The 16872-nt window shown below is 46.1% G+C and overlaps 2 protein-coding genes across 15 annotated transcripts in view; both read right to left on the bottom strand.

Annotated features, from left to right (window-relative positions):
• Window positions 1-12004, bottom strand: part of PLA1A (phospholipase A1 member A) — a 40396-nt gene extending 28392 nt beyond the window's left edge. For 12 of the 13 annotated variants that reach the window (XM_025476397.3, XM_049105543.1, XM_049105544.1 and 9 more), the window contains exons 1-3: window positions 11866-12004; window positions 5885-6024; window positions 1914-2071 (exon numbers count right to left, since the gene is read on the bottom strand). The gene's annotated coding sequence lies outside the window, so the exon portion shown is untranslated. The remainder of the gene's footprint in view (window positions 1-1913; window positions 2072-5884; window positions 6025-11865) is intronic. The other variant, XM_025476405.3, reaches the window with a different exon arrangement.
• Window positions 7374-15852, bottom strand: ADPRH (ADP-ribosylarginine hydrolase). Of its 2 annotated transcripts, none has more exons than XM_025476506.3 (5): window positions 15774-15852; window positions 14304-14425; window positions 12815-13140; window positions 11666-12026; window positions 7374-10105 (listed from the first exon to the last, which is right to left on the bottom strand). In XM_025476506.3, the coding sequence occupies exons 3-5, from the start codon at window positions 13125-13127 to the stop codon at window positions 9691-9693; spliced, it is 1089 nt and encodes a 362-aa protein (XP_025332291.1). In that variant the 5' UTR covers window positions 13128-13140; window positions 14304-14425; window positions 15774-15852; the 3' UTR covers window positions 7374-9690. The 2 variants fall into 2 exon arrangements, with proteins under 2 accessions (XP_025332291.1, XP_048961511.1); XM_049105554.1 differs by lacking the exon at window positions 15774-15852 and adding an exon at window positions 15513-15699.
• Between the last annotated feature and the right edge of the window lie 1020 nt (window positions 15853-16872).

Raw genomic sequence — 16872 nt, 5'->3', positions numbered from 1 at the left:
CCAGGACTCTGCAGTCCCAGCACGCTCCTCAGAGGATTGTACACATGCTAGAATCACTAGTTTTCTGCTAACTCTTCCTACAGTCATCTCCATTTTACCAGAGATGAGCGTGAAGCTCAAAGAGCCCAGCAGCATGGGGAGCACAGCTGGAAGGGACCAAGGAAGGGGGTGGTGGTGGCAGATTTTTGAAGGTGAGGATAGAGACCTTCTATCAGGAGACCCTGAGGGAACACCAATTATAATCAGTGTATACGGTCTGTCTCCCTCAAGGAGAATGTCAGCCTCAGGACAAAATTCTCATGTCTTTTGCTCAGTGAGGTATCCCTAGAGCCTAGTACAGTGCCTGCCACACAGCTGGTGCTCAATATTTGCTAAGGGAGAAGGCATGGTACATCTGGTAGGGTGTGCTCGTCTGGAGAGGGCAGTGGCAACGGGCCTGAGCTGAGACAACACTTTGGTCCGCATTGTCTCGTGCAGTCAGATGGCTTCATTTGCCTGGGATCCAAGAACACGAGGCAGCAAACAAGAGTCCAAGGATGTGTGTTCGGTACCCAGAGTCCCCTGCTACATGCTCAGCACTTAGAACACCGTCTGGCATACAATAGGTGCTCACTAAATATTTGTTTGGAAAAAAAATGAGAGAGACAGAGAGAGAAGAGGAAAAGGAGGGAGGGACTGGAGAGAGGAGAGGGAGGCCTCTAGGCTGCCACCCTGGAGTCCACTGAATCCCCTTCAGCCTTCCTTGTCTGCCTGTTCCCAGTTCAGATTGCCAGCTTTCTCGCCTCCTGGCAGGATCCCTAGCTGACAGTTCCGTATGGGACTATCCCTTTAATTACTTGTGTTTGTGTGTCCGCACGTGTCTGTGGCATCACTGCCTTCGCTGGGGGGTGGGGCGCAGGCCTATGAACTAATATCATAACCAGTAGGGACTCATTCTAGGAAATATTTCTAGGCCTCACCAGCTTAGGACTACAAAATGAAGTCACATTGATTTTCAAAGTGTGTTTTTTAGTAGTTGTACATGTATATGGCTTTCTTAAAAATCAAGCACAAAACCATGTGGTATAAATATTAAATAAAAAAACATAAATAAATAAATAAATAAATAAATAAATAAATAAATAGCTAGCAAATGACCTTCACCCCTGCCACTTGCAGGCCCAGCAGAAGGCAGTCATTGTTAGCGTTTTCTTGCATATTCCTCTACATATATTCGATCTCATCCTTTTGGAAATTTTTTACCCACTTACTGAACCTCTACACAAACCCTTCTGTACCTTGCTTTTCACACTCAACAAAATACTTTACACCTGCCTCGTTCTTTTTTTTCTTAAAGGTTGCATAAAATCCCATTAGATAGGCTATCTTGTGAAATTTTAGTGCCCAACTCAAAATGGCTCAAGCCCCATCCTACTCAATTTTTGGGAAGTCCAATGTTTTGCCAGGTTCCATTCCAATCTGAAGTGAATATTGCATCCACAGGCACAAGCACACACACACACACACACACACACACACACACACACCCTCTTCTCAGAACAAGCCAGAATGTATGAGCATAGAACAATCGATATACTTATGGAGGAAGAATATTTCATGCCCCTTGTGCCCCAAACCACATAATTTTGCTTTAATTTTAATACCATCTCTGCTCTGTCTCTGTTTTTCTGGGGAAGAAAAGGTAGAGCCTGCTTTACATTTGCCCGGGCAAAAGGCCACATGTGGTTTTCCAGAATGGAGAAGTGTGTACTCCATAGGTGTTTCCAAGTCTCGAGTGTTGAGAGCGACTGAAAATTGTAGTGTTTTTTTTTTTTTAATTGTAGTTTTTTAAATGACAGTTTGATACTAAAATTCTATGGTTTCATGTTTGTTTCCTTAGATCCCCTAACTTCAAAGCAAAATTATTTGTGAACCTCAAGGGCTTATCACTGGGTGTGCAGTACTGCAGGGAGGTTGTACGAGAAGGCTGGAAGCTCCAGGGTCCCCCTGGGTTGTGTCTTCCAAGTGGTGGAAGGAAATGGCTATGAGTGGTCCATCTGGGATCTTCCCTGGGTCTCCATTTCATGACAGGCTGATGGAAAGGAAACACCAAGAAATATTTTAAAATGTATTCTCTATATCCTTGACACATCTCCTTCCACCCTTCTGTTTGAGTGCTTACGATGCCAGGTACTATCTATGTGACCCATAAAACAATTCCACAGAAAAGGTACTATTACTGGTCCCATTTTACACATGTGGGAAGAGAGGCAGAGTGAAGTTAAATCATTTGCCCAAAGCTAATAAGCTGTGGAACAAGTTTTTGAATCTGAAAAACTGCCACCAGTGACCATGTCCTTATCCACTACAATGACTCATAGGTTGCTTAGTGTTTCAGAAAAAATTTTTCCTCCTGTGTGTCTCCTTTCCTCACACAACTGCTACACTCATGGTACTGCAGAGACTAGACGTGTGGGATTTTCTGCCACGAAGCAATTCTCTGCAACACCAGCTGGGTGTCCTACAATTTAACTCAACTTTGACACTATCTACCTAGAGATATGTTCAGCCCCATGAGGGTTCACCCCTACAAGATGATACTCCCCACTTCAGATGCCAATTGCTTCTGTGTGTGTTATTACTTGTGCTTCTGACTAATTGGCTTTAAACTGGAGGTTCCCATGACTCCATCTCTGGGTTTGATCAATTTGCTAGAGCAACTCACAGCACTCAGGAAATCTGTTTACTTAACGTTTACCACTTTACTATAAAAGGAGGCAGATGAACATCCAGATGGAAGAGATGCCTATGGCGAGGTATGTAGAGAAAGAATGCAGGGCTTCCATGCCCTACCTGGGCATGCCAGTCCCCCAGCACCTCCATGGGTTCACCAGCCCCCAACTTAGGGCTCTCCAAGCCCTCTTCTTTGGGGATTTTATGGAAACTTCATCATGTAGGCATGCTCAATCACTAACTCCATTTTCAGCCCCTCTCCCTTCAAGAGAATGTAGGGGGGGGGCAGGGCTGAAAAACCCAAGCTTCCAATCATGGATGATCTTGCTAGTGACCAGCCCTCATCCAGAAGCCATCCAGGAACCCATTCAGAGTGACTTCATTAGAACAAAAACACTCGTATCACCCCAAAATTTATAAGGGTTTCAGGAGCCCTGTGTCAAGACCTGGGGTCAGAGACCAAATATTAGAACTACAGATGCTCCTAGTACTCTTATAATGTAGAAAATCACAGGGGTTTTGGGGAACTCTGGCCCAAGGACACAGACCAATATACATATTTTCTATTATCTCACACCTAGTCGTACCCTCACCACAGCCTTCAAGGGAGGCCTTATTAGCCCAAATGTATATTAGCCCTCAGCAACCTGAGGCTCAGAGAGGTAACTATCATGTCCAGGGGCAGAGCCAGGTTTCAGCAGCAGGTCTTTCTGCAAAATGGCACAGAATGTGCCTTTTCTTAGGTCTGATTACCATGTTCCCACAAGAAGGAAAAAAAATGCATGCCTTCGGAGAGTGCCTTCTTCCCACTTTCCTAGATTCAGGGCTGGTATGAAATGAGGGACACCAGAAAGCCACATCTCAGCCCAAAATGTCACCTTCACTAGAGCAGTCTTCAGTAGAAATCATCTTGCTGAAGATTCATTTGTTTGATGAAGGCCATGTTTCCCAATTTCATTCAGTTCCACTTTCCCTATTCTTTTCATGTCCACTTAACACCATGTCTTACATGTCTTTCAAGTTTTCACTTAAGTAAACTTTAATAAATGTACTTTAGTAGGATGATTTGTATTAAAAGAAAACATAACGAGCCCCAGAAGTGGTCTGACAAGCAGACTGGGTCACCTCCAGCTGATGGCATTAGCAACAGGGGCGGGGTGGGTTGGGATGGTTGCCCATAGACCATCCAAAATGATGGAAAACACTGGTTTGAAGCATGGCCCTCTCTTCACAGCACAAAGCTCTATCTGCAGCTCTGTAGCTCAGGAGAAACCATAGGATTCTTTCTTGGATTCTTTCCCAATCTTCAGACAACGTAATTTTTGACTCATGTTCTTTGGACGTTAGAGTTGGAAGTCCATGGGCACCGAGCCCAGAGACCCTGAGAGAGGACACTTGCCTGACTGCCCTGCCTGAATAAATGATGATACTAAGACACAAAAAGGTAAAGGAGGAACCTTAAGTGGGGCAGGCGTGACCAAGCACAGTATGGAGAGAGAAGTCCCAATCATGGCCTAGGCATTGGCTGGAGTGTCTTCGGTGTCAGAGCAAGAGAAGGCTCTCTGAGGAGGGAAGGGATGCTGGGAGGAGAGTGGAGACTCTGTCCATCTCACAGCCTGACCTGGGCCCCATTCCGCCGCTCCCTACCCTTGCATCCGAATCCACATTTGAAGTCCTGACTTCTCATAGTTGTGGGAAGGTAAACAGAGGGCACAGGCTTCTACCATCACCCGTGTAACTCTTGGGTTTAATTTTGGCTTTGTCTAAGGAAAACTTTCTAATGACAGCTAATAGCTGTAGTGTGATAGGACTGAAGACACACGGCCTGGGTTTAAACCCCATCTCCTTCTCACCCTAGACGTGTGACTTTGGAAAGATGGCAGCTTCTTGGAGCCATTTCTTCATCTGTTGGTGGGTTGTGGTGAACTATCTGACATAGAGCAGCTCTTTCTTCCTCCTCTTCTTTTTCCTTCTCCAAATGGAAAGAGTCTACCCTACTCCCTAGATGTCACTTCTTCCAACCCCCAAACCCTAAAGATGACAAATGATGGCAAGGCTCCCCACTATGCCCTATCTGGATGATCCCTGGATTCCTAACCAGACTCCAGCAGCCATTCCTTGAGGAACTGATCCAGTAGGCTGGCTGGTTGTGAAATCCTCAGAATCTCCATTCCTTCCCCACACTTCCCATAGCAATGTGGTTGTCTCAAAAAAATATGCCCTTGAGAGGTTAGGGAGGGGAGTAAATAGAGAATATGGTGGCTGAAGAAGCTTGAAGAAGGCTGGATTAGGTCAAAGCTAATTTTGCAGATCTTAAAAAAAATATTGCCAAGACTTCTAGACAAATCTAGCAACCTTAGATAACAAAGAAAGTGAATGACCATCATATAGGTCAAAAATATATCTTTAATTCCTGTAATGTTACACATGACCTGTTGCCTGTTTTAGTACACAGATTAACTTGATAAACATGATAAATTCATACTGTGCATCAGATCATTTTCCTTTTTTTTAATCAGGTCATTTTCTAATTTACTTTAACATGCATATAATAAGTTTATCATCTCTTCCATCAGTTCATTCTCATTCTTCCTCCTTCTACACACACACACACACACACACATACACACACACACACACATACTCAGAGTCAGGAGCAAAGGTGGAGACCATGAGCCAGATGCAGGTGGGTGGGCAGAGGTGGTGAGGTGTGTGTGCAATTGTTCTTTTCTGGTTACCTCTCCTTTCTGAGAGAGATAGCAAAGCAAGGTCACCAGTTGGGAATAAAGTCTGAAGACAAGGTTTTGAGGTTTGAGAAGAAAGAATCTGAAAGTTTGAACTCTTTTTGAAGTGTGCCTGTGATGAAGAAAGAGAATCTCAGAGCAAATATAGCCTGAGGCATCTCTAGTGTCTTTCTCTAGTGTCTCTGGTTGTAGCTGAAATCCTACCTGGGAAATAACAAATGCTTAGGCCCCCCTCTCCTCCCCCTCCTACCTCCTCCACTACATTCTAAAGGGACTGGGAAGACTTGCAAAGACAAATCCCATAGGATTTAGGAGCTAGCACAATGACTCTATTATCAGACCTCCCTTCCCTCACCTCCCCCAGCTAAAAACTAGTGATTTGAATGAAAAATAAAGAGAGTTACACTTCTGTGGAGCATCTCCCTTACCTTCTTGAAGGGGTCGGAGAGGTGGTGCTTTTTCTTATCCTTCACGAGCCAGTGAGGGAGGGCCTACCAGCTGAGATTGAAGATGACCACATCAAGGTCACACTGGCATCTATCTCTTTCTGAGTTGGATGTCTCAGGGCCTATTTGAGACATTGAGGGGGCAATGTAAGATAGCAGCAGGTGGGAAGCCTGCACTCCCACTGCTGGATGTGAGCAGGAAGGACAAGTTTCCCTTGGGCTGAGTGACCCCCTAGAAAGACAGTTGTCTTGAGCCTTTCCTACCAGTGCTCCACCAATGAGAAGGGTCTCGAGGCAACACTGGGGAGGAGCAAGGAGCCCAGTAAAGGGACAAGAGGAATGTCCCCATTTCTTCTCTAAGTTCCTTGGGCCCAGGAACAGTGGTGGGAAGGATGGCATCACATTAAAGTTCTAGAATTGATAAAACTGGAGTGGGATTCCCACTTCTAGGTAGAAATCCAAAGGAAATCAGGGGCACCTGGGTGGCTCAGTCAGGCATCTTATACTCAGGTCATGATCTCAGTGTCCTAGATTGAGCCCCATACCGGTCTCCCCACTCAGCAGGGAGTCTGCTTGTCTCTCTGCCCCTCCCCCGGCTTGTGCGCTTTCTCTCTCTCTCTCTCTCAAATAAATGAATGAATTATTTTAAAAAAGAAATCCAAAGGAAATCAAAACAGGGTCTCAAAGGGTTTCCACTTCCATGTTCACTGTAGCATTATCCACAATAGCCAAGATATGGGAACAATCTAAGTGTCAACAGATGAATAAAGAAGATGTGATATATACACACACACAACGCAGTATCATCCAGCTATGAGAAAGAAGGAAATCTAGCCATTTGTGACAACAGGGATAGACTTTAGGGAATTATGCTAAGTGAAACAGCCAGACAGAAAAAAAAAAATGAAAATACTGCATGGCATCACTTATATGGGGAATCTTCAAAACAAAACAAAACAAAAACAAAAAAGGTCAAACTCATAGAAACAGAGTAGGAAAGTGGTTGCCAGGGACTGGGAGGTGGGGAAATAGGGAGAGGTTGGTAAAAGGGTACAGACTTTCAGCTGTAAGATCAATAAGGTTTGAGGACCTGAGGTATAACAGGATGAGGACAGTTGATAACACTATTATATAACTGAAATATGCTGAGAGTTGAAATTAAATGTTCTCACTGTCCACCCCCTCCAAAAGATAACTATGTGCAGTGATGATGTTTTCATTAACCAGATGGGGGAAGTCTTTCCATAATGTGTATGTACATCAAATCACCATACTTTAAATCAGCAAACTTTAAAAATCTTACAACTTTATAGGCAATTATGCTTCAGTGATGCTGAAATTTTAAAAAAATATTGGACTGGGATTTTACTATGCTCCCCACCCCCCACCCCTCCACCAAAAGACCAAACACTATGTGATCTGCTAAGGAACAGGAAAAGCAGCTTCAACAGAGCACTCTGAAGGCAGTGGCTGGAGAAAAAATAAAATTTTATGTTTGTTTCTCAATAAATTCAAACAAGTTACCAAACCAGGTACAGAGATAAAACAGGTCATGTTTCATATTCCACTTGTTAAAATTCTCTTCTGCTCTTTGCTAACTGTAAGGTTTAAGCATCTCAGGTCTGTTGTTTGGTCAGTGCTAAGAGAATTCTCGTGTTCCACCTTGAAAGTGCAGGCACCTAACTATTGGGAAAAGAAACCTCAGAAAGACAAGGAGAAATGTTTCCTTTTTTCTTACATCTGCAGAATGCACCTACTATTCTGTGCTATAAAGTCAGTTCTTACCAACTAGGAAATTGAAAGTAGTCATGAGGGTCTCCAACTTACATCTTCTGCTCAGGAATCTTGTGTAAAAATGTATATACTATGTTTTCTATTATTCTAAAGCTGTCCTCAGCATATTTACACAAAAGAATCTTTAAGACACCCAAATTTAAGAAGTTATTATTGTTCTGTGAATTGCAGCCCAGCACCCTTGAAAGTCTCCAACTCCAGTTGGTTGTCTTACTGAAGAATGTTTTCATATCATAATATTTAAAACGTTTGTTTTCTGAAATATATAAATACATAAAAAAGTTTTTTGAGCCATAAAATGAACTTTGGAATTTCCTTCTCCTCTTACATATAAAATTATAAATTGCATGCCTTTGCTGGAATCCTGCTGGAAATACAGAGGTGAGAGCTTTGTCTTGTGGAAGTTCACACCTGTGCATGGCTAAAGCAGCAGACTCTCCATCTCTCACAGTGCATTGCAGGTTACTCTGAGCAGCCATGAAGTGGCAGGGGTCTGAAACAGATGTGGAACTGCATGCTGAAAGCATTCACAGCCACACTACTTGATGAACCTCCAAAGTAAATGCTTACTTGAATGTCTCCCATGGGCCGGGCCACAAAGAGAATAAATGAGTCCTCACAAGGAACCTGAGATTGTCCTCAGAAGACACTCAATGGTTACCACATGACAGGATCAGCGTGGTGGTGGAGCTGGAGACAGAAGGCTATAGGCGTACAAGGAGAAAGTGGCCAAGTGCCCGAACACTCAGCAGATTTCACCTAGAAGGATCTACCCGAGCTGGGCTTTGAAGGATGAATAAGAATCTACCGAGTCAAAGTGCAAGGGGAAGAGCACCAGGAAATGAAGGGGGTGAGTATTCACTGGGTAGAACATGAGTAGAAGTTCAACATGATTGATTGGTTATTTGTAAAGGTAACTCTGGAGTGCAAGAAGAAAGGCAAGTTAAGGCGCCAGACAGGTTAATTAACATTCATTTATTATACACTGGTTAGGTACCTAATCAGGCACCCGTGTTCCCAGGCACTGTGCGAGGTTGTGTCTAGAGGAGAAGAAAGACAAGCAAACAGTAAAACTGGTAATGCATTAAGAGTTGCAGCCAGTAATGTACAGAGTGCAGCTAGGAGCAGCACTCCCCAGACCTGAGTAGCCTGGACTGCAGAAATCAGCTGAAAAACGGCTGGTGCAAGAAGGTAAAAGAGGTAGTAGATGTAAAGGATATTTAGGAGGTATAACCATTGGCAGATGACATTGGGACCCCATATAATCACCCTTACTGTTCCCATGCACTGTACAGCTTGCCACTGCAAGCATCTCGGAGTCTTTTCTTGAAGACATCTGTGTTTGGCTTGCACAAGAGGCAAGCCAAGAAGAACCGGGTAGCTGGCATCCCTAGGAATGGTCCTCAACCACTATCAGATGGAAGATGGCAGATAAACACCTCAGGTTTGCTTGCCTTTCAAGTGGGACAACTCTGGGGAGTGGCCTACACAGAAAACCCAGATAGACTAAGTCCCAACTGCCCAGAGTGGTAACATGCTCAGTAATGCACCTTGTACTGGCTTCCCCCCACCTCCTTATCTCTCACTTCCCCATTCTCCTATCTCTGCTTCCTGGAATCACCTCCCCAATAAACTACTTGTACTTAAATCTTTATCTCACAGAGTCCACTTTTGGGGGACTCAACCTGAAACAAACAGAAAAAATTTAGTGAAAGTTTAGACGATGAACATGAAGACTCAAATATGAGACTACAAGACTTCTAGTTTGGGAGGACGAGGACCCTGTCAACTGAGCTCAAGATTTTTCAGGGTAGAAAAGAGGGTCAAATTTGGCGGGAACAGGATGAATCTGGAAAGACGAGCTTCAGGTGTTCAAGGGACATGTCATCTCAAAATTCCTGGAGTACAAGCTTAAAACTCTTGACTTTGGAAAAAAGCGAAAAGAAACTGGACCACACAAGAGGAAAAACCACAAGAAATGACATCACATCTCCCTAAAGGGCAATTACGGTATCTTCCTTTGACCCCAGAGAATACAAAGCCCTGGCTGTCTTTTCCAGCCGGTTTCTGTATTCTAGTTTCTCATAGTTGGAGGGGTTCACTCCTTTCAGACCATACATCACTCCCCACCAGCAGCCCGCAATAGCAGCTGTAGAATCACTGTCTCCACCGTGGAAAAAGGCACGGTGGGCGAGCTCCTTCCAGGAGTCTCCTGCAGCCAGGATGGCATCGTAGGCAATCATGGGGGCATCGTGTCCACTGCTGCCACCCCAGCCAGAGTAGCTCACGGAGGTATAGAACTGATCCCTCTCCTTCACATCAAAGGGCTTGGGGAAGGTGGGGGCTGATCTGCCATCCAAAATCCCTCTAAGTTTTAGGTATTTTTCCCATTGGTCTTGGAAGTAGGACCTGTAGGAAGGAAAAATTCTACAGTCAATTGAAAAAATAACTTTGAAAGCCATCAGGGAAGGTACCAGATAGATGTGTGAACAAGGCAAATTCCAAGATGACTTCAGCTTCTTGTACTAACATCAAAATCGTATGAAAAACTCAGAATGAGCTCTAAGTGGGACTTGTTCAATAAATTTTTGCCAAGGTTTTGTATAATCAAGGCACTGATACTGTTGTTAAATAAAGGATACACAGGAAGTTAAATGTGAGAAATGAAGGCCTATTTTTCCTGATTTGAGAATAGTGTCAAGTGTCATCATTCAACTTATTTTATTTTCTTTCTCTCTCTCTCTGTTTCCCTCTCTGGAGCTCAATGCATGGGACCTGAACTTACAACCCTGAGATTAAAACTGGAACAGAGATCAACAGTTAGAAGCTTATCTGACTGACCTGCCCAGAACCCCTTCTTTCTTTCTTTTCTTTTTCATTTATTTATTTGACAGAGAGAGCATAAAAGCAGGGGGAGCTTCAGGCACAGAATGAGGCAGAAGCAGGCTCCCCACTGAGCAGGAAACCCAACGTGGGACCTGATCCCAGGACTCTGGGATCAAGAACTGAACAGAAGGCAGATGCTTAGCCAACAGAAGGCAGATGCTTAGCCAACCAAGGCATACACTTTATTTTCTTAACAAAACTTGTATATGTTTAAGGCATACAACATGATGATATAATACAGGCAGCATATAGAGGCATAGTAAATACATTACTATGGTAAAGCTAATTAGCATATCATCTCCTTATATACTTGTATTGTTTTTTCAAGATAGAACCTTGGAACATCACAACCACAGGTGATGTCAGTAGAAAGCTTCTGGACCTTTTTATTCTAAGAAGGGTGATGTGACGTGAACTCACCAAAAAGGGAAGTTGTGGCTTTACTACTTTTAACTAACTAGTAAAAAAAATCTATTTCTTGGGCACTGTAATCAAGTATTTCAAAACATGTGTCATGGCAACACCGAAAAAACAAGTTCCAGGAAATAAGCAGGAAAGTTTACAGCAGTATAAGATAACCACAAAAGTTATAGAAGGTTAGAATACAGAACAGGATCCCTACACAACAGAGAAGAGCTGCAGGTACTACTCATCGAGGTCTTCACTGGTTACTTGGTGGCAATCACTGCTGGCATTAAACTTGAAATCCTTAGCAGGTGGTGGGGCGGGGATGTGGGGTGTGGTGCTGGGCACAGCAGATAGCAAAAATGGATCATGAGAACCAAGATGGCTACTTAAGCTTACATGTGCATGAAACTCAGAATCAAACATCTATTTTTTTTTAAAGATTTTATTCATATATTTTAGATAAAGAAGGCATGAGAGAGAAAGCATGAGCAGGGGAGGGGAAGCAGAGGGAGAAGCAGGCTCCCCGCTGAGCAGGGAGCCCAATGTGATGAGGGGCTCGATCCCAGGACCCTAAGATCATGACCTGAGCCGAAGGCAGATGCTTAACTGACCGAGACACCCAGGTGCCCCCAGATTCAATCATTGTTTAGCAGGAGCGTGCACCTACCAACTTACCAGTGTTGAAGATTCTTCTCCAAAAAGTAGCCTGATTGGATAATGTACTTTTTAGCTTCTGGTAGCACCTCCATCAGTTCTTTTCCCCATTGCCTGGGAGGTTTGCCGTTCACAGCATAGGCTGTAAAAAGAGCAGAAACAAGGGCTCCCAGGTAGCCTGTAGGGTGGTGGTGGGTCATCCTGCCACTCTCGATGCTCACCTGGATCAGTGTGCCCAGCTGGCTGTGGTGAGGGAATCTGAGACCGATGCACATGGCACGCATGGCAGCCCCGCAGCCACCCTCATGGCTGTTAAAGGGAATCCTCCAGCCATTGGCCTCATCTGGCTTCAGCACCATGGCATTCTGCACTGAAGCACACCCTGGGAAGAGTCAGGTAGAGCAGAGTTTCGGTATAACCAAAGGAAAGGCCCCAGCAGGAGGAAAGAACCAAGCTCAGTCTCTAAAGTTTCTCTGATGGAAAGGGAAAGCCCCAAAATATGATGAATGCCTCCAAACCCCAAGCCAACACTGTTCCATACTTTCTATATAACCCCTAGTGTGATAAGACTGATGATAAAAGAATCAGATTCATATAGAGAGTCTTGGAATCTTTATCAGTTATTACTGAGACCACACAGTAACTCAAAAAGGTAGGTTTAACAAATTACTGTCTTTTCTTAAACAACTAAGCTAAGGCTCAGAGCTTAAGAACCTTGCTCAGAAGCACTTAACCAGCTAGTTAGTGGCCCCACCAAAACCATCAGACTCTGAGCCCAAGCCTTTAGAGAACCCAAGGAGAACTTGACCATTGGAGATCCTGAATGCCCAGAAAGAGGCTGCAGGTTCGAGAGTGACGAATACCAGGCTCAGAAAAGGAGCAATGGGTCCAGAGCAACAAGGTGCCTTTGGGTGCCCTTTGTAATCCTCATTTTTTTTTACCTACAACATCTTTCCATATCAGTAAATTCTTACCTGCATAATTTTAAATGGTTATGAACACGTCACCATGATTAAATAAATTACAGGACATTTAGGTTGTTTCTATTTCTATCACATCTACCAAAAATAACTGTCTCCTTGATATTTAAATTTCAATAAACATATTTAAGGACTACCTTGGGCCTGCTTTATTTTCCCCCCTCTCGTGACCTCCAATGGCTGCACTCACCTGGTGCCCGGCCATCCATGTCTTCCATACAGTCTTGGTAATGCTTAGCAAGTAGAGAATACAACTGAGCCAAATCCGAGACTTTGCCAGCCTCCACAAGAGCTTCTGCGGTGGCCAGGTGCATCACTGTGTCATCACTGACTCTCCACCTCTCCACATCTATGGCGTCCAGCCCACCAAGCTGGGCCAGCTGCTGGTGAATCTTTTCCCCATCCCGGAGAAACTCCCACTTCCCGTTGAAGTACCCCAAGGCATCTCCAGCTGCACTCAGCACCATGGCAGCCACATACCTCTCCATCAGTCCTTCACACATGGTGAGGCTGTCTCTGCGGGAATATTAAGACACACAGGGGATAAGGAAAAGAAAAGTCAGAAGATATAATGGCCCCATCTACATGTTACTGAGCACTCACTACTTGTAGGCAATATATTAGGTGCATCTCATTTAATCCTCGCAACTGCTCTAGGGGGAAACATATTAGACCCATTTTACATCTGAGTACATTGAGGATCATCGAGATAATGCAGTATCAGAAACGTTATGTGCCTTGCCTTGGGTCACAGAGCTAACAAGTGGCAGGGCTGGGATTCCCATTCTAGGTCCTTCTGACTCCACAGCCAACGATTTTAACTATGACTCCATCTTTGCCTCTCTGTGAGCAGCAAGCCCATTCAATTCGGCAAGTCAAATCAAGTTTGTCATTTTCTCTTGTTGGTTGGGATTTGGCCTTGGAAGGGCACCCCTTGTTTATTAAATGGTAGTACTTTCCACCAGCACCACAATGCACGGTTTGCAAAGTATCTGCACATTCTCTGCCTCCACAGGAGGCAGGAATTACAATACCTACTTCCCAGATAAGAAAACTGAGGTTCAGAGGGTAATCACACAGCCAGTGCTGGAGGGACTGGGACTCGAATCTTCTGATTGCATGCCACCTCTCCTCAGCAGAGATCTACTCACCTTGGGCAACCCCTTTGTGCCTCAGCCTCAACATCTTGAAAATGGTGACAAAATGGTAACAACCTCATTGGTTTGTTGTGAGAAATAAGGAATGTTTGTAAAGCACTTACAACAGTGCTTAGTACACAGTAAGCACCGCTTTTATTACTCATACACAACCAGGGGAAAAGATTCTTCTGTTATGGAACTAGAATCCTTTCTCCCCACGGCCTTCCTGGCAACAGCTATATTTTAATCTGGTCTTCCTGCTAAATGTCTTGGGATCTCGGCTAATATTCCCTCCATGAATCTAATACCTGGTAAAGTGCTGGTTTTCCCACAGGTGCATTTCCAATTCTCCCTTATGCCCTACTGCCTGCTGCATTCATGTTCAGAGCCCTCCACGCTGGTCACCAATTCTACCCACCTACTTCCCTTGCACAGGCCAGGCCCTCTTAACCGCCCACTGCAGCTGGGCTTGCTCACCTTCTCCTGAGCTCAAGCTCTTTCCAGGAACCCCCCACCACGCTCTTCCTCCCCTCCACTTACCAAAACCCTATTTATTCTGGGTTAAGGTCAAGTCCCAAGGCTTCCAGAAGTCCCTCTCCAGCGGCACTGCCGTGGGCCAGGGAGGGCAGGCTGGCAAGCACTGGGAGAAGGAATGATGAAGACTGGTTGAAAAAAAAAAAAAAAAAAAAAGACTGGTTGAGCACACCAAACTCAAGTTACTGATGCTGCTGACTTTCTTGACCTACAAAGGAGATTTGTAAAACGTTATTTTATCATATTTTATCATTTACAAAAGGATGCCTAGGAACTCGACTTCTTGGCTCTGCCAAGAATCAGGTACACGACTGTGAACAAGCCACCCCACTCAGGACCTTGATTTCCCCGTCTGTAAAAAAAAAAAAAAAAAAAAAAAAAAAGAGTAGGAGCTCCCATCCTGCGCTGCGACCTTCGGAGATCAAGCTTAGTTGTTTTTTTTTTTTTAAGATTTTTATTTATTATTATTTTTTAAAAGATATTTATTTATTTATTTATTTTGCAGGGCGCCCAACGCGGAATTCGGTATCAGGACGCTGAGTTGAAGGGGGATCCTTAACCACTGCGCCACCCAGCCGTCCCAAGCCTAGTTGTTTTTTTTTTTTTCTTTTGTCTTTTTTTAAGTTTTTTTTTTTTTTAATTTTTATTTATTTATGATAGTCACAGAGAGAGAGAGAGAGGCAGAGACACAGGCAGAGGGAGAAGCAGGCTCCATGCACCGGGAGCCCGATGTGGGATTCGATCCCAGGTCTCCAGGATCGCGCCCTGGGCCAAAGGCAGGCGCCAAACCGCTGCGCCACCCAGGGATCCCTTTTTTTAAGATTTTATTTATTTATTCATGAGAGACACAGAGAGAGAGGCAGAGACCCAGGCAGAGGGAGAAGCAGGCTCCACGCAGGGAGCCCGACGCGGGGCTGGACCCCGGGTCCCCAGGGTCACGCCCCGGGCTGCAGGCGGCGCTAACCGCTGGGCCGCCCGGCTGCCCCTAGTCGCTCTAAGGACCAACTCCTACCCCCCTGCATCCCCCCCACCCCCGGCGGGGCTCCTCCCCCGCAGTCCCTCCCGGCTCCGTCTGAACGCGGGCTTCTTCCGAGCTGCGAGCGAGGGCGGGGGGACGAGGCCACCTCTGTCCTCGGAAATTCTCTCTCCGCCCTCGCGCGGCGGCTCTCAGCCTCCCGCCTCCAGGACGCCGTGCTCCCTTCAACTCCCTCCTACCGTCTGCATCCTTGGCCCCGAACTGCACATCCAAATACATTCAAAACTTCAACACTAAGGCCTGGCAGCTGCTCCCCGGCAGCCCTCGCCTTTTTTTTTTTTTTTTTTTTTTTTTTTTTTGAAGGCGGCGGTGGGGACGCGGTCGCAGGCAGGGGGCGGCGGAGGTGGCGGGGGAAGGAGGGCAGAGCGGCCGCGGCACCTCCGGGAGGGAGCGGGGGTGGGGAGCGCCCGCGGAGGCGGAGGACGGCGGGGAGGGGTTACCTGACGGCAGGTGCGGAGGCGCGCGCGAGGGGCCGGGTGCGCGGAAGGCGCGCGGCATCCCGGGCGCGCAGGCGCGGGGCGGGCCGGGGGCGGGGCCTGGGCGGGGCCGGGGGCGGGGCCGCGCAGGCGCACTCGGGAGCGCAGAGCCCGCGGACCGTGGCGAGGGCCGGGCCCCGGCTTCCCGGCAGCGCATCCCTCCGCGCGCAAGCGGGGACTGCCCGGGCTGCGTCCCCGGCCACCTGGGCTGGCGACGGCCGCGACAGCGCCTGGCATGTCGGAATGTCGCGGCTGTCGCGGCTCAGGGGACCAGACTCTCGGACTGAGTGACGATGACTCACCTGCAGCCCTTTTCCCGGCTCTGGGGGATTCTGGTGGGTCCCCGTGTGGCCAGACCCTGCAGAGAGGTCACTGAGTGCAAGGGGCGCGCGGGGGGCCGCGGGGGGCCCGGGGGGGGTCCGAGCCCCTCTCCTAAAATGGGAAAATAGCACTGACTTGTGATGGTGGCTATAAGGATTAAATTCATTTTAACGCATCATTTATTTGGTCATCATCATCTATTAGGATTTTTTGCATCCTGATAGTAGAAGAAGGCAAAGAAAAACTAACGGCATTTTAGTCTGGATAAGTGAATAATGTCACCCTTGAAAAGAATCAGAATCACCGTTTGTAGGTATTCCATACCCTTGTCCAGAACTTTAACTTGCTGTGCCTATCTTAATGGGTGTAATTCCCCAGACTTGGCCTGGGAGTTTCTTGGGTCTTATTTTTAACCGAGATGCAAATGTACTCCTTTGGGTGTGCTGTTCGATGAGTTCTAATAAATGTGTGTACCTGCATAACCACGATCGAGACACAGATGATTCTCATTACTCCAGAGTGCTCCCTTATGCTGTCTTCCACCTCCACCACCACCCTGAGCCAAAGTGATTTTTTAAATCTTTTTTTATTTATTCATAGAGAGAGAGAGAGAGGCCGAGACACAGGCAGAGGGAGAAGCAGGCTCCACGCAGGGAGCCCGATGTGGGACTTGATCCAGGGTCCCCAGGGTCACACCCCTGGCACAAGTGGCGCTAAAACCCTGGGCCACCGAGGCTGCCCC

Source organism: Canis lupus, chromosome 33 (assembly GCF_003254725.2).
Source record: "Canis lupus dingo isolate Sandy chromosome 33, ASM325472v2, whole genome shotgun sequence".
Lineage (NCBI taxonomy): Eukaryota > Metazoa > Chordata > Mammalia > Carnivora > Canidae > Canis > Canis lupus.
The sequence above is the reverse complement of the archived record's forward strand: the minus strand, read 5'-3'. Positions and strand labels throughout refer to the sequence as shown.

What these genes read in the sequence shown, in the direction of transcription:
- ADPRH (XM_025476506.3), bottom strand. Translation starts at nt 13,127, where the DNA reads ATGTGTGAAGGACTGATGGAGAGGTATGTGGCTGCCATGGTGCTGAGT. An exon ending in CATGGATGGCCGGGCACCAG is followed by an intron (nt 12,027 to 12,814) that starts GTGAGTGCAGCC and finishes GACTCTTCCCAG; the next exon opens with GGTGTGCTTCAGTGCAGAAT. An exon ending in GAGAAGAATCTTCAACACTG is followed by an intron (nt 10,106 to 11,665) that starts GTAAGTTGGTAG and finishes TCCTTCCTACAG; the next exon opens with GTCCTACTTCCAAGACCAAT.